This window comes from Corticium candelabrum, chromosome 20 (assembly GCF_963422355.1).
Source record: "Corticium candelabrum chromosome 20, ooCorCand1.1, whole genome shotgun sequence".
NCBI lineage: Eukaryota > Metazoa > Porifera > Homoscleromorpha > Homosclerophorida > Plakinidae > Corticium > Corticium candelabrum.
In genome coordinates, this window is record NC_085104.1 from 786,524 (window position 1) to 804,621 (window position 18,098).

General features: G+C 40.9%; 3 protein-coding genes and 1 long non-coding RNA gene across 5 annotated transcripts; 2 read left to right on the top strand and 2 right to left on the bottom strand.

Moving 5' to 3' along the window:
* Positions 1–34: 34 nt before the first annotated feature.
* On the bottom strand, positions 35–7,843 carry LOC134196018 (fibropellin-1-like). The gene is made up of 11 exons (XM_062665100.1): positions 7,781–7,843; positions 7,390–7,701; positions 7,012–7,323; positions 6,618–6,697; positions 6,404–6,550; positions 6,234–6,355; positions 6,100–6,188; positions 4,959–5,023; positions 781–1,648; positions 700–729; positions 35–658 (listed from the first exon to the last, which is right to left on the bottom strand). The coding sequence occupies exons 1-11, from the start codon at positions 7,841–7,843 to the stop codon at positions 149–151; spliced, it is 2,598 nt and encodes an 865-aa protein (XP_062521084.1). The 3' UTR covers positions 35–148.
* Positions 7,844–7,858: 15 nt separating this feature from the next.
* LOC134195746 (uncharacterized) lies at positions 7,859–14,315 on the bottom strand. Its single transcript, XR_009972414.1, has 3 exons — positions 14,191–14,315; positions 11,828–11,965; positions 7,859–7,947 (listed from the first exon to the last, which is right to left on the bottom strand). It is a non-coding gene; the product is annotated as an uncharacterized LOC134195746 (long non-coding RNA).
* LOC134195737 (fibropellin-1-like) lies at positions 8,836–13,833 on the top strand. The gene is made up of 21 exons (XM_062664818.1): positions 8,836–8,904; positions 8,971–9,048; positions 9,103–9,390; positions 9,461–9,770; positions 9,831–9,944; positions 10,003–10,113; positions 10,175–10,288; positions 10,357–10,467; positions 10,531–10,644; positions 10,699–10,809; positions 10,867–10,980; positions 11,048–11,161; positions 11,214–11,327; positions 11,397–11,510; positions 11,577–11,801; positions 11,863–11,976; positions 12,046–12,159; positions 12,232–12,804; positions 12,866–12,979; positions 13,053–13,124; positions 13,202–13,833. The coding sequence occupies exons 2-21, from the start codon at positions 8,971–8,973 to the stop codon at positions 13,621–13,623; spliced, it is 3,441 nt and encodes a 1,146-aa protein (XP_062520802.1). The 5' UTR covers positions 8,836–8,904; the 3' UTR covers positions 13,624–13,833.
* Positions 14,316–14,657: 342 nt separating the features above from the next.
* Positions 14,658–16,473, top strand: LOC134195741 (delta-like protein A). Of its 2 annotated transcripts, none has more exons than XM_062664822.1 (5): positions 14,658–14,863; positions 14,961–15,242; positions 15,298–15,604; positions 15,679–15,882; positions 16,329–16,473. In XM_062664822.1, exons 1-5 carry the CDS (start codon positions 14,801–14,803, stop codon positions 16,460–16,462), a joined length of 990 nt encoding a protein of 329 aa, XP_062520806.1. In that variant the 5' UTR covers positions 14,658–14,800; the 3' UTR covers positions 16,463–16,473. The 2 variants fall into 2 exon arrangements, with proteins under 2 accessions (XP_062520806.1, XP_062520807.1); XM_062664823.1 differs by having other exon boundaries at positions 15,679–15,825.
* The last annotated feature ends 1,625 nt before the right edge of the window (positions 16,474–18,098 follow it).

Sequence of the window (18,098 nt, forward strand, 5' to 3'; positions counted from 1 at the left end):
TTCTTGCATGGTTCATGTTCACACTCGTCAACATCATTTTCACAATGTCTTCCAGTATATCCAGACGTGCAGTTGCAATAGAAATCAGCCAAACCACCTACACATGTGCCACCATGAATGCACATCACTCTGATGCATTCATCAGTCTCTAGATCACAGTTTTGTCCAGTGTAGCCTTCAGGACAATTGCAAGTGTACCCATTGGGATGATCAGAACAGTTTCCATCATGACCACAAGGATTCGATAAGCATTCATCAACATCACTCTCACAGTATATTCCAGTGATGCCAGCTGGACAAAACATCTGTATTCATTATTTAAATCAATACATGATCCGTTATTCTGACAGGGATCAGAATCACACTCATTTATGTTTATCTGGCAATTACTTCCTGTAAAACCAGCTGAGCAGTTACATACATAACCTTGTGACCTTCTTTCACATGTCGCGTTATTTGAGCATGGATTAGACACATATGGATTACCTCGCATGTGACAGTACTTGCATGTATAACCAACAGTGCAAATGCACTGATATCCATTTTCCATGTCAACACAGTGACCTCCATTTGCACAAGGTGGTGATGCACATTCACTGATCTCTAAATTACATAAACATCCTGCAAATCCAGCAGAACAGTCACAAAAAATGAGTTTATGCCATCATGACAAGTTCCATTGTTTAAAAACATTCATACAGTCATCGATATCAGTTTCACACTGTTTGCCTGTGTATCCATACCCACAACCACATGAGTAGCCATTCAATGCATCAATGCATATGTCATCATTTTGACAGGGAAGTGAGGAGTATTTCTCAATTTCCTTTTCACACAGAAAGCCTTCATAACCACGTAAACATTCACAAGAGAGAGAGAGTTGACCGTGTCTTTACATGTTCCTCCATTAACACAACGATTAACTGCACATTCGTCTATGTCTGTTTCATATGCTTTACCCGTGAATCCAGTACTGCAATTGCATGTGTAATCATCAACATCATCCAAGCAAGTAGCTCCATTTTGACAAGGATTAGACTGACACTCGTCAATGTTACTTTCACAGTGTGTCCCATTGTAACCATTAGAACAGCTACACGTGTATGCACCTACCTTGTCAAGACATGACCCACCATGCAGGCATGGTTTAGAGCTGCAGTCATCTACATTGACTTCACAATGATGCCCAGTGAATCCATCAGCACAATCGCAACGATAGCTACCATCATCATCACGGCAACTCCCATTATTCATGCATATAATACCAACACATTCATCAACATCAGACTCACAATTGTGTTCGGTATAGCCATAAGCACACTCACAATAAAATCCATTAACATGGTCAATACAATTTCCTAAATGATGACATGGCTCTGATAAACACTCGTCTATCTCATTGTCACACTCTGTGCCATTAAATCCATCATCACATTCACAGTAGTAGTAATTGATCATATCATGGCAAGTACCATGTTGACATGGATTTGAACAACAATCATCAATGTTTATCTCACAGTTAGAACTCGTGTATCCTATGTATGTAGAAGGTTTACAGTGACATTCATAGCCATTTGCTACATTACTGCAATTTCCATAAATACAAGGAGATGATGCACAATCATCAAGTGTCATATTGCATTGTGGACTGTAGTATGTAAATAGATATCCGGGACGGTGAGATTAATATAAAGGTCAGTCAGTCGTTTACCGGTATTAAAGCAGGTTGCAACTTCCTTGAGTTGTTACAGTTGGCGCTGCGAGAAAGCATATGGCAGAAGAAAGGAAAGTTTCATTGGGCTACAAAGAATTTGACAGGTTATGTATGTCTATTGGATTGTTTAAAGAGTTTGAAGGTGATGATTCCCTTCGTCGATTTGAAAGTTGGACAAAGAACGCATTTCATTTCTTTATAAATTTGGCTAAGCATGACTACATCATATCTGCGGAGACTGAGAGGAATTTGCTTATCAGGTGTCTCAGTGAAGAAATGACGCTTCGCCTGGAGGATACGCTACTTCCACAACATATGGGGGATTTTACAGCAGACCAACTCATCAATCATGTGAGAACGTTCTTTAGGAGGACAGTTAATATGATGGTAGAGCGAGTCCGTCTTCACCGTCGTCAGCAACAGACCGAGGAAACTGTACAGGAGTATATGACAGCTCTTAAGCAGATAGCAGCAAACTGCCGGTTTGATCCGCCAGAGTATTCTAGTCGACTGAGGGATGTGTTTGTTGCAGGTCTACGTGATGAGGTGATGTTACAGAAATTTTATGAGAATGAGAATTTACTGAGTCAAACGTTGGATCAGGTTCTAACTTTTGCTAGAACATTGGAAGGAGCCAGAAATAGTGTAGCAGCATTACGTGACAGCAATGAGGTGCCCTTACATCACCTATCGTCTGCGAGAGTAGTTTCAAGGATAGACTATAGGAAAACAAATGATGTGAAGAGACCACGGGATAGAAGTAGAAGGAAACTGGCGTGTTTTATTTGTGGAAGTAAGGACCACTACATAGCTGGTTGTTCCTTGAGGAAATTTAGAGACTCACTGGTATGTCGAGGATGTGGAAAGCAAGGACACATAGCAAGTGGATGTCTCAAGAAGTGTTATCGAGCACGGCAACCATCAAGGTTAGAGGAGATTGGTGAAGCAGAACAGCCAGAGTCAGTAGTAGCTGAATCGGATACAGAATCGGAATTGTCCCCAGAGGGTGTAGACTCGGTGTGCAAAGAGGTTTGTGAGGCAGGGGAGGTCCATTGTGTGGGCAAGAAATTAATAGTAAATTTGGAAATAGAGAGAAAGGAAGTGCAGTTTAGAGTTGACACAGGGGCGGATGTATCCCTGCTTGATGAATGTTCATGGGAGAAGTTGGGCAAACCAGCACTGTCGGCTACCACGGACAAATTGAGAAATGCATCAGGTAAATTAATGATATTTAAAGGCATGGTTAAAAAGCAAGTGCGATTTCGAAACAGCATTATGGAAGTGTTATTTTATGTCAAGCACAGAAGGGGATCGAATTTGCTTGGCATGGACTGGATAAAGAAGACGGGGCTTCTTAATGCTTGTGCTGAATTTTTGAAGTCATTGAATTGTGAAGTTCAACCGTCAGTATTATTATCAGAAGGAACAAAACTCACAGAATTACAAGAAGTATTGGAAGAAAACTCCGAGATTTTTCAAGATGATCTGGGACAATGTGATATCCGAGTGGGAATTCAGTTGCAACCTGATGCAGAACTCAAGATTTGGCCTTCTCGTAGACCACCTATCCATTTATGCAAAGCAATTGAAGCAGAATTGCAGCGACTTGTGGAAAGAGGAGTTTTGGAGCCTGTTGAGACTGTGAGATGTGCATTTCCAACAGTAAACGTTGTCAAGGCATCAGGTGCTGTGAGGATATGCGGGGATTTAAGCCCCTCAATCGATTTCTACTGGTTGACCAACAACCTATTCCATTGGCAACAGATCTATTCCGCACTCTTGCGGGTGGTAAGAAATTTACGAGAATAGACTTATCGGATGCTTATCATCAGTTGTGTCTGGACAAAGAAAGTCAGGAAATTCTAGTAATCAATACGCACAAGGGTCTCTACAAGTACTTACATCTACCATTTGGTATTAGTTCAGCCCCAGCACTGTTTCAAAGGATTATGTCTAACGTATTAGATGGTTTACCAAGGGTTGCCAGTTTTGCTGATGATATAGCTTTAACCGGTGACAATGATCAAGATCATCTTCAGAATTTATCAGCAGTATTACAGCGACTGAAACAGCATGGACTTCAAGCAAACAAAAGTAAATGTGCATTCCTCCAACCTTCAGTGGAATATTTGGGTCATGTCATAGATAGTAACGGAGTTAGAGCATCTGACAGTAAGCTCAAAGCTGTCCAAGCTATACCAAGTCCTAAAAACCAGACAGAACTTCGATCATTTTTGGGTCTTGTGAACTATTTCCGCCAGTTTTATCCTATGATGGCAGACGCAACGGTGCCGCTCAACCAGCTTCTACAAAAGGATACTCCTTGGATTTGGTCTGCACGAGCTAAGTCGGCATTTGAACGGTTAAAGAAAAGGCTTACATCATTACCAGTTGTCACTAATTACGATGAAAAACTGCCGGTAGGCCTATCATGTGATGCCAGCAGTAAAGGGATAGGCGCATGTTTATTTCATTTTGACCAAGATGGTGCAGAACGTGTGATTGCTTATGCATCTAAATGTCTAACTACTGCAGAAATGAATTACTCACAAATTGAAAAAGAAGGTCTATCTATAGTTTTTGGAGTTCAAAAATTTCGTCACTTTCTATTAGGAAGGAAATTTGTGCTGAGAACGGATCACCGGCCTTTACTGACTATTTTCAATGCAACAAAGGTTACACCACCAACCAGAACCAGTAGCCGATTGACGCGGTGGGCTCTGCAGTTGTCGCAGTATGATTATCAGATAGAGTACAAGAACTCAAGAGATCACGGCCATGCAGATGCCCTATCACGTTTACCAATAGGAACGGATGTAAAATTTGACGAGGGTAACAAAGAAGAGGAGGAAGCAGAAAAGTATGTTGCTGAATTAGAAAAGCAGTTCATCAAAGATGGACCTATATATTACCACCAGTTACAAAAGTATACGTCTAGTGACTCTATTCTACGGCAAGTTATACATTACATTCACAACGGTTGGCCATCATGGATACAGGACTCAGAAATAAGATCTTTTGTCACGTGTAAGCACGAACTGTCAGTAGTGGAGGGTTGTATTCTGAAGCACAATGAAGGAGTACGCATGGTAATACCGAAGGCAATTCGACCACAACTTCTTCAGCAACTGCATCGTGCGCATGTTGGAACTGACAGGATGAAGCAGTTGGCTCGTCGCTACATTTGGTGGCCAAACATAAATGCAGATATTGACAGGATTACGAAATGTTGTGAGGCTTGTACCTTGTACAGGAACAAGTCTCCTGTCGTTCCACTTCATCCATGGGAATTTCCTCATCACCCTTGGTCTAGGGTACATATAGATTATGCCGGTCCGTTTTTTGGTTTCATGTGGCTAATAATTGTGGATGCTTACTCAAAGTGGCCTGAAGTTGTTAAACTTCATGTAGGTTCAACTTCAGCAAAGCAGACAGTCTGGGCACTTAGAAAGATATTTGCAAGATTTGGAGTTCCCCGGCAAGTGGTTACAGACAATGGCCCGCAATTCATGGCCGACGAATTTAAAACATTTTGCAATCAGCGGGGAATTCTTCATTCTTGAATTCCTGCCTATCACCCAAGTAGTAATGGGCAGGCAGAGCGGTTTGTTCAGACATTTAAGCGAGGTATTAAGAAAGGAATGGAGGAAGAAGGAGCTCAGTTAGAGGATGTGGTGGATACATTTCTGGCGGTATATCGTAATACATCTCATCATACGACAGGAGAATGTCCTGCAGTAAGTCTTATGGGTCGTCCTCTTCGATGTGTCTTAGACTTACTGCAACCATATGATGGGAATCATTCAGACCAGCAGTTACAGGACAAAGTTAGATTATCGCAAGAGAAACAGAAGAAGAACTATGACAAGAAAGCTCGTCATAGAAAGTCATTGGTACTTGGAGATGCTGTGTTAGTGAGACAACCGGACAGGCAAGGAAAGGAAATTTGGAGACCAGCCACAATAGTATCTGTGCTTGGAACACGATAATATGAAGTTCTAATTACGGACAGCGGCACAAGGAGGAAAGTACACATGAATCAGCTGCTTCATCGAAGTGTAGGCAAACTCCCTGTGGAAGATATGGCAAGATCAAAACACACAGAAGTGACATCTTATGAGAATTCAGACACCGATGATGATGACGTCAGCAGAAGACAGAGGTATCCAGATCACGAAGAACCATGTGCACCAAATCATGAAGAACCACCACAATTACGGAGGAGCAACAGAGAAACCAAAGGAAGACCACCGAAAAGATTTGGTGACTGGTATTAACTTTACTATATAGTATATAGTCATGTACTTGAAAAGGGAAGAATAATGTAGTATGTAAATAGATATCCGGGACGGTGAGATTAATATAAAGGTCAGTCAGTCGTTTACCGGTATTAAAGCAGGTTGTAACTTCCTTGAGTTGTTACATGGACCGTAAAATCCATCAGCACATTCACATCTGTAACCATCCACCTCGTCTAAACAGTAAGATCCATTAGAGCATGGTGATGAAAAACACTCACTGATTTCATGTTCACAATATTTGCCAGCATATCCATCAGCACATTGACATTCAGAATAGTTGACATGATCTTTACAATTGCCACCATTCATACACTCCACACTCGGGCAATTGTCTACATAGCTTTCACAATGTATACCAGTATACGCATTCCAACAGGCACAAGTGTACTTTCCGACCTCATCAAGACACACACCAGCATTGAGGCATGGGTCTGAAGTACACTCGTTTGTTTCACTTTCACATACAACACCCTCAAATCCATCCATGCAGAAACACTCAAATCCACTAATAGTATCATTGCAAGTGCTTCGATGTCTGCATGGATTTGATATACATTCGTCAATTTCTGTCTCACAATTGACTCCAGTGTATCCAGACTGACAATTGCAGTTGTATAGCAATCAAATAAATTGAAACATATTCCTCCATGGTAACAAGGATCTGACATGCACTCATCAATGTCTACAATTATGTACAAGCACAAACAATCAGCAATTGCACAACATAAAGTGCCAATGCATTCAATAGTAAATTTAATTTAATTATAATTAGATCTAACAAAAACTTTTTTGAAAATTGCACAATGTAAGATAATCTTCCAATTACAATTACAAACTAATTTGTCTTAAATAGTTGTGACCTGTAATGTCTAATAACCAAAGTTGATAGCTCCAAATAAGCAAGTCGAGTATACATACAGTATGCCATGTTCTTCATGCATGTGCATGTGCTTGCAATACTTGTAATTGTCATGAGCAATTCGTGTGTACACTCACCTGTAGTACAATCGGTTTGTGGATTTGTCCATCCTGAAAGACACCTTTTGTTCCGTTTGATAAACAGTCATAGTGGCCACTGACATCATCCACAGGTTTACAGAATGTGGAACAATCCTCATTGTAGAAATGATCATGACATCTCACTCGCCACTTAATATCAAGAGTTTTTGTTTTACTGAGCTCTTGCAAAATTATTAGTGAACTAAAATTTCCATAGCTGGTGCTACTATTCTCATACTCAAATGACCCTATCAATGCAGGAGGACTTGTGTAATTGTTGGACACATTAACTTCCAGATTCAATCCACCCTAGCATGATCAACATGTCATTACATTGCAAGGTCATCCTACATTCAACTGAATAAACTCTCTTACCGGCCAGGAACCTTTAAAAAACAAAGAAATGGGATTCCTTACACCATTTCCCAATGTTTGGTTTAATGTAAATGTTACGCTAGAAAGCGATGCAAATTCTGGATCAGGAGCAGTGAGAAGCACTCCAGTTGTCTGACAGGTCAGAAAGAGTTCAGTTGTATTGACAGGTCGATAACACACTTCAAAATAGTTGTCACAGCTCTCAAAGCAAATACAACCAACAGGAGGGCGACAGCAATTTCTATTGCTTTGTTTTAGATTACCGTCCAAATAATAGTCAAAGTAGATCTCCATGTTACCATCAGCAGCTCCCTATAGCACAAACTGCAAGTATCAAATGAAAACATACTTACAATCAAGGCCAAAAAATGCCAGCAACTTGAAATCATACCCACTTACCAAATGCGTCCAACAAAGCACTAAAATCAGTTTTAGCAGCAACATGTTGAGTCATCCAGTATACTGTGGAGCCATCAGAATCCACCTCCAACAAGATAGATATCTCACACCTCCAGGTTTAGATCATGTGGGAGTTACTTGATTGTCATCACCCCAATTCTACAAAACCATTGATATGAGTCTATGATGCATCTCCCTTCTCTCAAAAACTCAAACAAAAACTCAAATACTACTTGAGAAGCCAATTGCTTTCAAATATACTTAGAATGAAGCAACCATTTCAAATATAGAAGCTAGTTGTTTACGCCCTATGTCTAGTTGTGGTATCATCACCTTGGTGATCACATGTGGTACAGCATCCCACACGTACCCACATCTACTGTTTCCTAAATGCATCAACAGCACTACAGTCTTATTTCAGATAGATTTACTAATTTGAACGCTAAATGAAACGCTAATCATTCAATTTAGTTATTTGATGTCACCGAATTACGCATTCTGCTACAACAGTATGAATGCACGATGACCAATCCACCTCTAGATTAGAGTTGACTACGTTACACCTAGTGTATGTAGGTAGCTCAGATGGTGTGACTTCCCTTTGCAACTGGTTAGCACACGTACATAATAGCAACTACGGCAAATCGATGCAGTTTGCTAAATGGCTAGCAAGGTAATATTCTTTATATAAAACTGACATAATTATGTAAACAGTCTCAATTAATTTTTGATTGAGCAAATTTTATTTATAAAACATTAAAATACAAGCATATTAATAAATCTTTTAAATAAAACCAATAGAAACACACTACTGTAGACTACAACCAACTCCATACATAAACAGAGAAAAATTAAGTTAAATTATGATTTTTAATTAATTAATTAATTGAGCTGCAGCGTGCATGAGATATGCTTACAATGCTAGACTTAATTTTTACTTCTCAAAAACTGCAAACTACGAATCAATAAAGAAGAACTTTGTGTCTCCCCGTTTGAGAAACGCGTTTGTCACCGGTCTGGCAATCGAGGCCACGTTTGTTGTTTACGTTTTAGATAATAATTAGTTACTGACAACCGTTTGTACGCACGCATACGTTTCAAAGGAGCGGTGAATTGGTCTGTGAGTCCGTTGCATATTCACAAAGTGCTGATAAAGATTCTGTTTGTTTGCATCACGTGCAGATGCATTTGGTCACGCCCAAGGGAGGCAACAAAATGCGAACTGCGTCTTGTTTGTATCTTCTCCTGTTGTGCTATGAGGTATTTCTATTACTACAGCCAGCTGAAATAAGCTTGAGTGTGTTTGGATATTAGATCAGTGGGGACGGTCGACTACAAGTAAAATTCAAACAGCTCAGCAGTCCATTTGCCCCAAGAGACTTCAACGCTGACTGTTGCGACGGTGAACCGGCTCCACGTTGCCTTCGTTTGTGTTTTCCAAAGTTTAAGATATGCTACAAAGGAGCAACATCAAGTGGAAGCTGCTTAAAAACAATTGAAACAGGATATTTCTACAATCTAATTAAACAACCAGTAAGCTCTCTACTTATATTTACTGACAGTGATGGAACTTTCAACTTTAGCGTCAACGCATCAGCTCCGGTAATAAATGTGTCGCGTCCAATGTATGTACTTGCTAGCATCATCAATCCAACTCTAACTTTCATTACAGGATCAACATTATATTCAAGTAGAGGTGATCGATACTTCACTAAAACTAATAGACATAATCGATATATCAGCGGCTTCCAGTTTGATAAATCAGACATCAGACTTTACTGGTTCACGTGCAACCCTTCCAATAACATTGACAGTAGAGTGGCAGTTGCTCTGTGATAAAAACTGGTATGACAACGATTGTGGTGAATACTGTGTGGCTCAAGACACAGCAATCCCACCAGCCCATTACACATGCAACGCGACAACGGGACAAAGGATATGCCTTGCAGGTTACGAGAATCCAGACAGAAACTGTTCAACCGGTAAGAAAGGGCCACCACACAACACAAGATCACACTTGTTTTATGACTCGTATTGTGCAGAGATTAATGAGTGTGAATCGACTCCTTGTCAAAATGGAGCTACATGTCGTGATGATCTACGAAGATACAGTTGTCAGTGTCCCAACTACTACACTGGAGGTCACTGTGAGACAGGTACATAAGTAGATACATTTCCACCACATAACATATGAATGTTGTATCTTGTAATTAGCAATTTTTTGTTCATCTTCTCCGTGTGAGAACAATGGCACATGTCAAGACTTAACCAACTCGTACAAATGCACGTGCCATCGTGATTACACAGGAACAAACTGTGAAACACGTAAAACTCTCACCGAATTCAAATTCCAACTATGTTGCCTCATGTACATGTGTGCTCATAGATATAGACGACTGTGCATCTTATCCTTGCCAAAATGGGGGCCAATGCAATGATGGCACTCTCAGCTACCAGTGTGACTGTAAGGATGGCTATACAGGCATACACTGTGAAACAGGTACAAACTGGAAGTTGAATGATAGCAGTTTCGAAATGCGTTCATAAATCTCCTTCTAATCTTCATAGAGATGAATGAATGTTCGTCCAGTCCATGTGTGCAAGGTACCTGTATGGATTATGTTGCTTCCTACCGTTGCAATTGTAGCCTAGGATACACAGGAGTCAACTGTCAAACAGGTTAGGTCAAGAAATCGACTACTAAACACAATAAGATAAACTTTGAGTAACTCAATTTGGTAGAAATTGATGAATGTTCGTCGAGTCCGTGTCTACATGGTGGTACATGCTCAAATCACATTGACTCATATTCTTGCTCATGTGATGTCGGATACACAGGAGTCAACTGTGCAACAGGTCAGGAACAAGCCAGCACAACTAAACAAGTCATTGTTTAGTTTTTATTAATAGAAATTGATGAGTGCAATCAACATGATTGTGTAAACGGGGCATGCCGAGATCAAATCGGGTTCTTCGTGTGTAACTGTACAGCTGGCTACACGGGAACAAAATGCGAAACAGGTAGAAAGGCTGCGAATGCAACTTGACCATACAATACAAATAAAACAAAATGTTTAGAAATCTTTGAGTGTTCTTCCAATCCGTGTCAGCATAGCGGAACTTGTGTGGATATGATCAATGGATATCAATGTCAATGCACAGGAGGATACACTGACAAGCATTGCGACATAAGTATAACACAAACATTCACATTGTCAAAATTATACGGGCACCGACATATTGTATTTGATTGTTTTAGATATTGACGAATGTCAAAGCAACCCATGTCAAAATGGAGGCAACTGTCTTGACCTGGTGAACAGTTATCAATGCAGCTGCCAAACAGGATACACAGACAGTCACTGTACAATGAGTAAGCCCATGTATTGATCAACTTTATTATATTTTACTAAAAAGGTGTTTAGATATTAATGAGTGTGCATCCATCCCATGTCAAAATAATGCCACTTGTCAAGACAACATTGGGCAGTTCGAATGTTTGTGTCCGACTGGATTCACAGACACTTTATGTCAAACAAGTAAAACACACTTTAATTAAATTTTAAAAATAGATTTATTGATAATAGAACATTGATGATTGTCAACAGATATCGATGATTGTGTCAGAGTGCAGTGTCTCAATGGTGGTTATTGTAGTGATCTCATTGCTGACTATCACTGCAACTGTCCTCCTGGATACACAGGAAAGCGATGTGATGTTGGTAAGAATAAGTGTATGATGACTTTACAATAACTTTTATCATTCTAAATAATCTGTGATTCTTTAGATATCAACGAATGTTTGTCTAATCCTTGTCAGAATGGCATGTGTACACATCAAGTTAATCTCTACAAATGTACCTGCAATCAAGGATACATGGGCACAAATTGTGAAATGAATATCGATGACTGTGCTACCAACCCGTGTCAGAGCAATGCCACGTGCAGAGATGGAGTAAACAGATACTCATGTGAATGTCCTCATGGATACACAGGTGCCCATTGTGAACAAGGTAAGTACATCATCTAACCCACTCACTTCATTCAATGCTTGTAATTCTGGTTCTAATTCAGAGATTGATGAGTGTAACTCCAACCCATGTCAACATGGAGGAAAGTGTGAAAACCACCCTGGCTTCTATGTCTGTACATGTCCGACAGGATATACAGGTCACACCTGTGAAACAAGTCAGTAACATGATAATCTCCTATAAAACATGTAAAAGTTAATAGACACTGAAATTGTTAAAATTTCAGATATTGACAATTGTGTTAACCACACATGTCAGAGACATGCAGTTTGTGTTGATGGTATCGATACATACACATGCTCTTGTCAAACAGGATACACAGGTCTACAGTGTGAGACAGGTAATCAACTGCACATTTTTCAAGAAAAAAAAAGATATAACATCATACATACTGTATGTATGCCAAATTTAGATATTGACGAGTGTTTGTCCAATCCGTGTATGAATCGAGGAACATGCAAAGACCATATTGCCCGTTACACTTGCGATTGCATCGCGGGGTTTATAGACACAAATTGTCAAACAGATGAAAACGATTGCAATCCCAACCCATGCCAAAATGGTGCTATGTGTTCAGATAAAGTAAATAACTACACGTGTCAATGTCAGAATGGATACAACGGCCGTAACTGTGAAGTTGATATCAACGAATGTGATTCTAATCCTTGTCAACATGGTGCAGCATGTGTAAACCAACCCGGGGAATACTCATGCGACTGTATTCCTGGTTATCGTGGAGACAACTGTGAGATGCAGATTGATGAATGTGCGTCTAATCCATGCAGAGAGAATAGAGGAAGATGCATCGACGAGATAAACAAATTCACTTGTGCCTGTGACCCAGGCTACATGGGGCGTTTATGTGAAACAGAGATAAGAGAATGTTTATCCAACCCATGTCAGAATAATGGAAATTGTATTGAGCTCATCAACAAATACAGTTGTGATTGTCTTCCCGGATACGAAGGACCTCAGTGTCAATTAGGTAATCACATTGGCACCGATGTTTGCTCGCTTACGTAAAGTCAAAAATTTGTTTATTTCAGAAATTGAAGAGTGCATGTCGCAACCATGCCGAAACAATGGCAGTTGTCGTGAGGCAGTAAATGGATACACTTGTGCTTGCGAATCAGGCTACTCGGGAACAAACTGTGAAAAAGGTCAGATAATTTACACAGTTATGTTTGTAACACATGATGAAATGATAAGCACATTAATCAATATGTCTATTAGTGGGCATCACTGAAAACGGCAGTAGTGGTCTATCTAGCGCTGACATCGGTATCATCGTTGGCACTGTCAATGGTATAGAAATTTCAGATTTAATTAATACCAAAATCAATGATTATAAGGGTCTGATTGTTTATTCTTCTGGATTTCAGGGGTGGTCGTGATTGGATTAATCATTCTATTCTATTTCCTTTGCAAACGCTTCAAGTTCGATGATCGGTTGACTCAGCTTAGGCAGATCATGTACAACGCTGCCTCCACACCCAAACAAATGACATCATATTTAGACTCACGGATAAACGACTACGAAGAAGTAGAGAATGACATGTCCTCGGACGAGCTCAAGTCATACCAAACGCAATATACTACTCTTACAAGAAGCACTCTTTCACGTCAACAGACGATGACTAAGAGTGCTCACAGTGGTGAAGGTACTATACCCCGAGACCAATCAACATTGAAACGTCATTACTATCCAAACCCAAGTTATGATCAAAATTGGAGCTTTGATTTGGAAGCTACTACCGACAGCTACAAGCTAAGGGAACTCCAGTCGGAAAAGACAACAGCATAACTCTAATCAACATGTTTTTCAAATTTGGCCTTTAGAAGTAAAATTGTGGGAGGGAGAACATCAATTACAAGTTTTGTAGTGCAGATTAAATTGCACAATTTATAGTCTTGGACTGTGTGGCTTGAATGAATCGATTTTGTAATTGTTTAGGAATAATATTGCTGTATGTCATTGGGTGAATAAACACAAAATATCTCGTTTGTTTAGTTCAGTCAAGAAAGTGTCGTTTAGAGTATAAAGAATGGTCTGGTAAGCCGTAGGCGTAGAAAGATGACCACCAAAGGGGCCACAGCCCCTCAATATAATGCATCACTCAGACTCCCAAATGCAATGAGACACGCACACGCACACACGCGCACACACACACACACGCACGCACACACACACACACACACACACACACGCACACACACACACACACACACACACACACGCACGCACACGCACGCACACGCACGCACACGCGCACACACGCGCGCACACACACACACACACACACACACACACACACACACACACACGCACGCACGCACACGCACACCACAGGCAGAACGGTCTGAACCTCACCTCAATTGGTGTACCATTCGCCGCAGGTTTACTTCTAACCACAAACTGGGCCTCCTTTCTGCCTGGAGAGCGCACGCACAAATGCCCAACCTATCATGGCAGACCGCGCAAATCCGCTAATCCGCTAATGTCTCTGGCCGCGCAGCTAGCCTCGACCTGCCGGATCACCGTACCTAGACAGCACAGATATACCGTTTATCTAAACCGGGTTTTCTGCAGTCTGAAATTACTGCGAATTAAATTTCTGCGTTCCAAGTTATCAGGAATACAGTTACTGGTCTTCATGTGTCCAGAGACTGCTTGGGACTCCGAGAATACCTAGGCCTAATACCTAGTATCTGCGAATTTTATTTGTGCGCTCCATAAATTCTGCGCTCCGTGAATTATACGCAGAATTTGCAGAAATATCATGATCGCAGAAATAACCGGTTATACCGGTATCTTACGCATGCTCATTCGCACGACAACGCTACCCTGTCACCCTAGTGATCTACAACCGATGAAAGAAGTGAAAATCGCATTTACGCCGTGATTAGACACGGAAATCGGTCAGTGTAAATCATCACGACTGTGATTCGAGCCGTCTACCACACAAGCGTCCATCACTGACATGAAGACAACAGCTAAAAAAATTTCTAGGATACTTCTTCTATCCATACTAATTGTTTCTCAGGTAAATACTGTGTATAAAATACATTTTACTTAATTAAGAGTCACTTGTTTGTGTACAACCAAGCTATTCATCGTCTCTCATCTACCTTTACTTTCAGATAGACGGTGATGGTCGGATTCGAGTGAAATTCACTCGGCTGGTCAACACCCTCGCTGTGAGACTCTACAACGATCAATGCTGCGAAGGATTGCTGCCGTTTTGTTCTCGCAGCTGTCGCAATCACTTCGAGTTATGCATTAAAGGAGAAGTGAACGGATCCTGCGTAGAAACGTTTCGCAGCCAAACCTTCGACTACCCGCCAGGCACCATCGTCTGGGGCACCATAGATTTCAATAATACAGAAGCTGTTTTTAATCTAACTGTCAATGGTTCAGCTCCGGTATATCAACGATTACAACCTTTTTCGCAATCTGTCTATTGATGTTGTGTTGTAGATGAAAGTTTATGTCACTCTAGATGTTGTAGACATCACGGATGAGCTCATCGACCGATTTCTGACGTCACTGAACGTCAGCAAAGCGAGTCAGACGACCACTTTGACGGGAACGCGAACACTACAACAGCCACTCGCTCTGACTCTTCAGTGGCAGTTGCTCTGTGACGACGACTGGTACGATAGTGACTGTGGGACGTACTGTCTTGCACAGAACACGACGCATGCTCATTACACTTGTAACACCACAACAGGCAACAAGATATGCAATGCCGGTTACGAACATCCATCTAGAAACTGTTCAGACGGTAAGCAACGAGTTGTTCCATATGTATTATATTGATTTCTTTGTATGATATAATTATCAGGCACATTTCTTTAGAGATCAATATTTGTTCGTCTAATCCATGTCTTAATGGCGGTATTTGTCATTACTGTGGCTACTACTACGGCTGCACTTGTCTGAAAGGATTTGTTGGAGAGTTCTGTAACAGCACGGAAGCAGTTGTGCCGTATAAATGTCAAGAAAGTCAGAACAGCTCTACTCCAGTATTTTCTGCGCAATTAGCCGATTCCGCAAATACAGGTAACCTCGAGCTGCCAGACCACTACTCGACCTGCGCGCCCAATCAAATTATCCAACTCAAAAATGGCGCCAATAGTCAGTTACACAAAAAGTTAACAAACTCCATGCTAAGGTCCTAGTGGCCTGTCAAATGACCTTCTTTCGTTTACAGCTCTATAGATGCATGCACTCAAACAGAAAAGAGAAAGAAAATAAAGGAAGAAGAAAGGAAACCAGACTAAAGAGTAGAGTCAAAAATATTTGATAGATTTGTTTGAATGATAGACTCAAACAATCACTCTCTCGAATCATAGAGTTCGTTTCTACAGTAAAACTGCCAAGCGGCTCGATTATATTTTACCTATTGAGTCGGATAAATTGATTGAAGGAATCGGATATTTGAGCGCAAAATACTGCTTTCATTTGATGAACGTTTGTGATCACTAATGTGTGTATGTGAACTCTAGAGGAGGAAGCAACGAATGTTTGTGAAGACGCCCACGTGTCCGTTACAACATTTGCTCTTTCAGTTCCACTAACTGGAGTTGCATCAGTAATTCTTATACTTCTTTTACAAAAACTCTTATCGCCGGGACGTTGACTCAAGCATAGAATCTCGTAGCTAACTCTAACACATTAGTTGTGAATGTCTAATAACAAATGCTTGCATTCCTTCCATTGGCAACCTTGCACATGCATGTATTGTTAGCTAGTTAGAGAGAAAGCGTCGATGAGATACGACGATGTTCTTCTAGTGGCAATATTTCCTTCTATTTATAACTATCGTCCCGTTTGCCTTAAACAAGGCATGACAATAATCTGTGTAAATTGCAGCAATAGCCTTTAGTTAATAAATTAGTGCTAGTTCTACGGTATTCGTAGGCGCCTTGCGTTTGTGAGTAACACTTTCAACGGAGCTTTCAGACCGTCTACTGAAACGCCGAGTCCTAGCTAGACAATACGTATTTGTTTCAACATGCAAACTTCCTAGTAATTTAGATTACGTATAAAGGCCTGGTATGGGTAGTCATCGTTTTGCGATCGTGATCAAGACAATTGAAATGTACAGTCTAGGTATGCACTCAGTTTCGTTGTAACGACAGTGGTATGGTATTTACTGACATAGAAATTGATATCGGCAAACATTGACTATCAACAGTGTCAGATGCAGCACAGTGTAGTAAAGGATTGATCTTACTGTAGTACAGGACGTGTGAATAGTTGACTGTAGGTGGCATTCAACTCCTGAAGGTGCTTCTTGGTTGTCAAGTACACACAGTCCCTATCTACAATACAAAAGGATGGGGCGATGGAAATTCATGAAGCATTTTCTTTGCAGTTTGGTCACTTGCACGAATCGTTCTTAGACTCATATGTAGTCGGACACGAAAACAATTTTTTAAGGTAGGTCCTATCATGAAACGTGTTTGTGGAGAGGAGAAATTTGAGATTTGTGTGTGTACACACACACACACACACACACACACACACACACACACACACACACACACACACACAGACAGACACAGACACAGACACACAAACACACACACACACACACACACACACACACACACACACACACACACACACACACACCAAAGCTCGATGGAGACCCATATAGGCCCACGCCCATTTCTGTTGTGCGACCCGGATTAGAAGCCTCGCTACGCTCGGCAATTAGCTAACGTGCAAGTGCACACGTAGCAAGCATGCGCATTCAGACACTGTTGCTGCGACAACAGTAACCCATAATGACAAGACAGCTGAAAGAATCAAAGAATTTCATTTTGCTCTAGAGAAAGCGCGAATCTCTGTAAACAGGTGCTAGCTAGCCACCATCCATCACGGCAGTGAGTTCTAGATTTCAAGAGCACGAGTGATTGAATATGTCGGCAGTGACCGAGACAATCCTGCTCTTGCTAGTAGTCGTCTACGAGGTACCCTCCATCTCTTGTATGTAGTCCAAATTTGGAATCACACAGACAGAGACACAGACAGACAGACAGACAGACAGATAGACAGATAGATTTCTTGTATCTAGTGTTAGAAATGTAACGTAGGGTTTGTGTTTTAATAAATGAAATTGACAGACAGACAGACAGACAGACAGACAGACAGACAGACAGACAGACAGACAGACAGACACACACACACACACACACACACACACACACACACACAGCTGATGTCCATTGATCTAGATTTGTGGAGACGGACGAATTCGACTTCATATG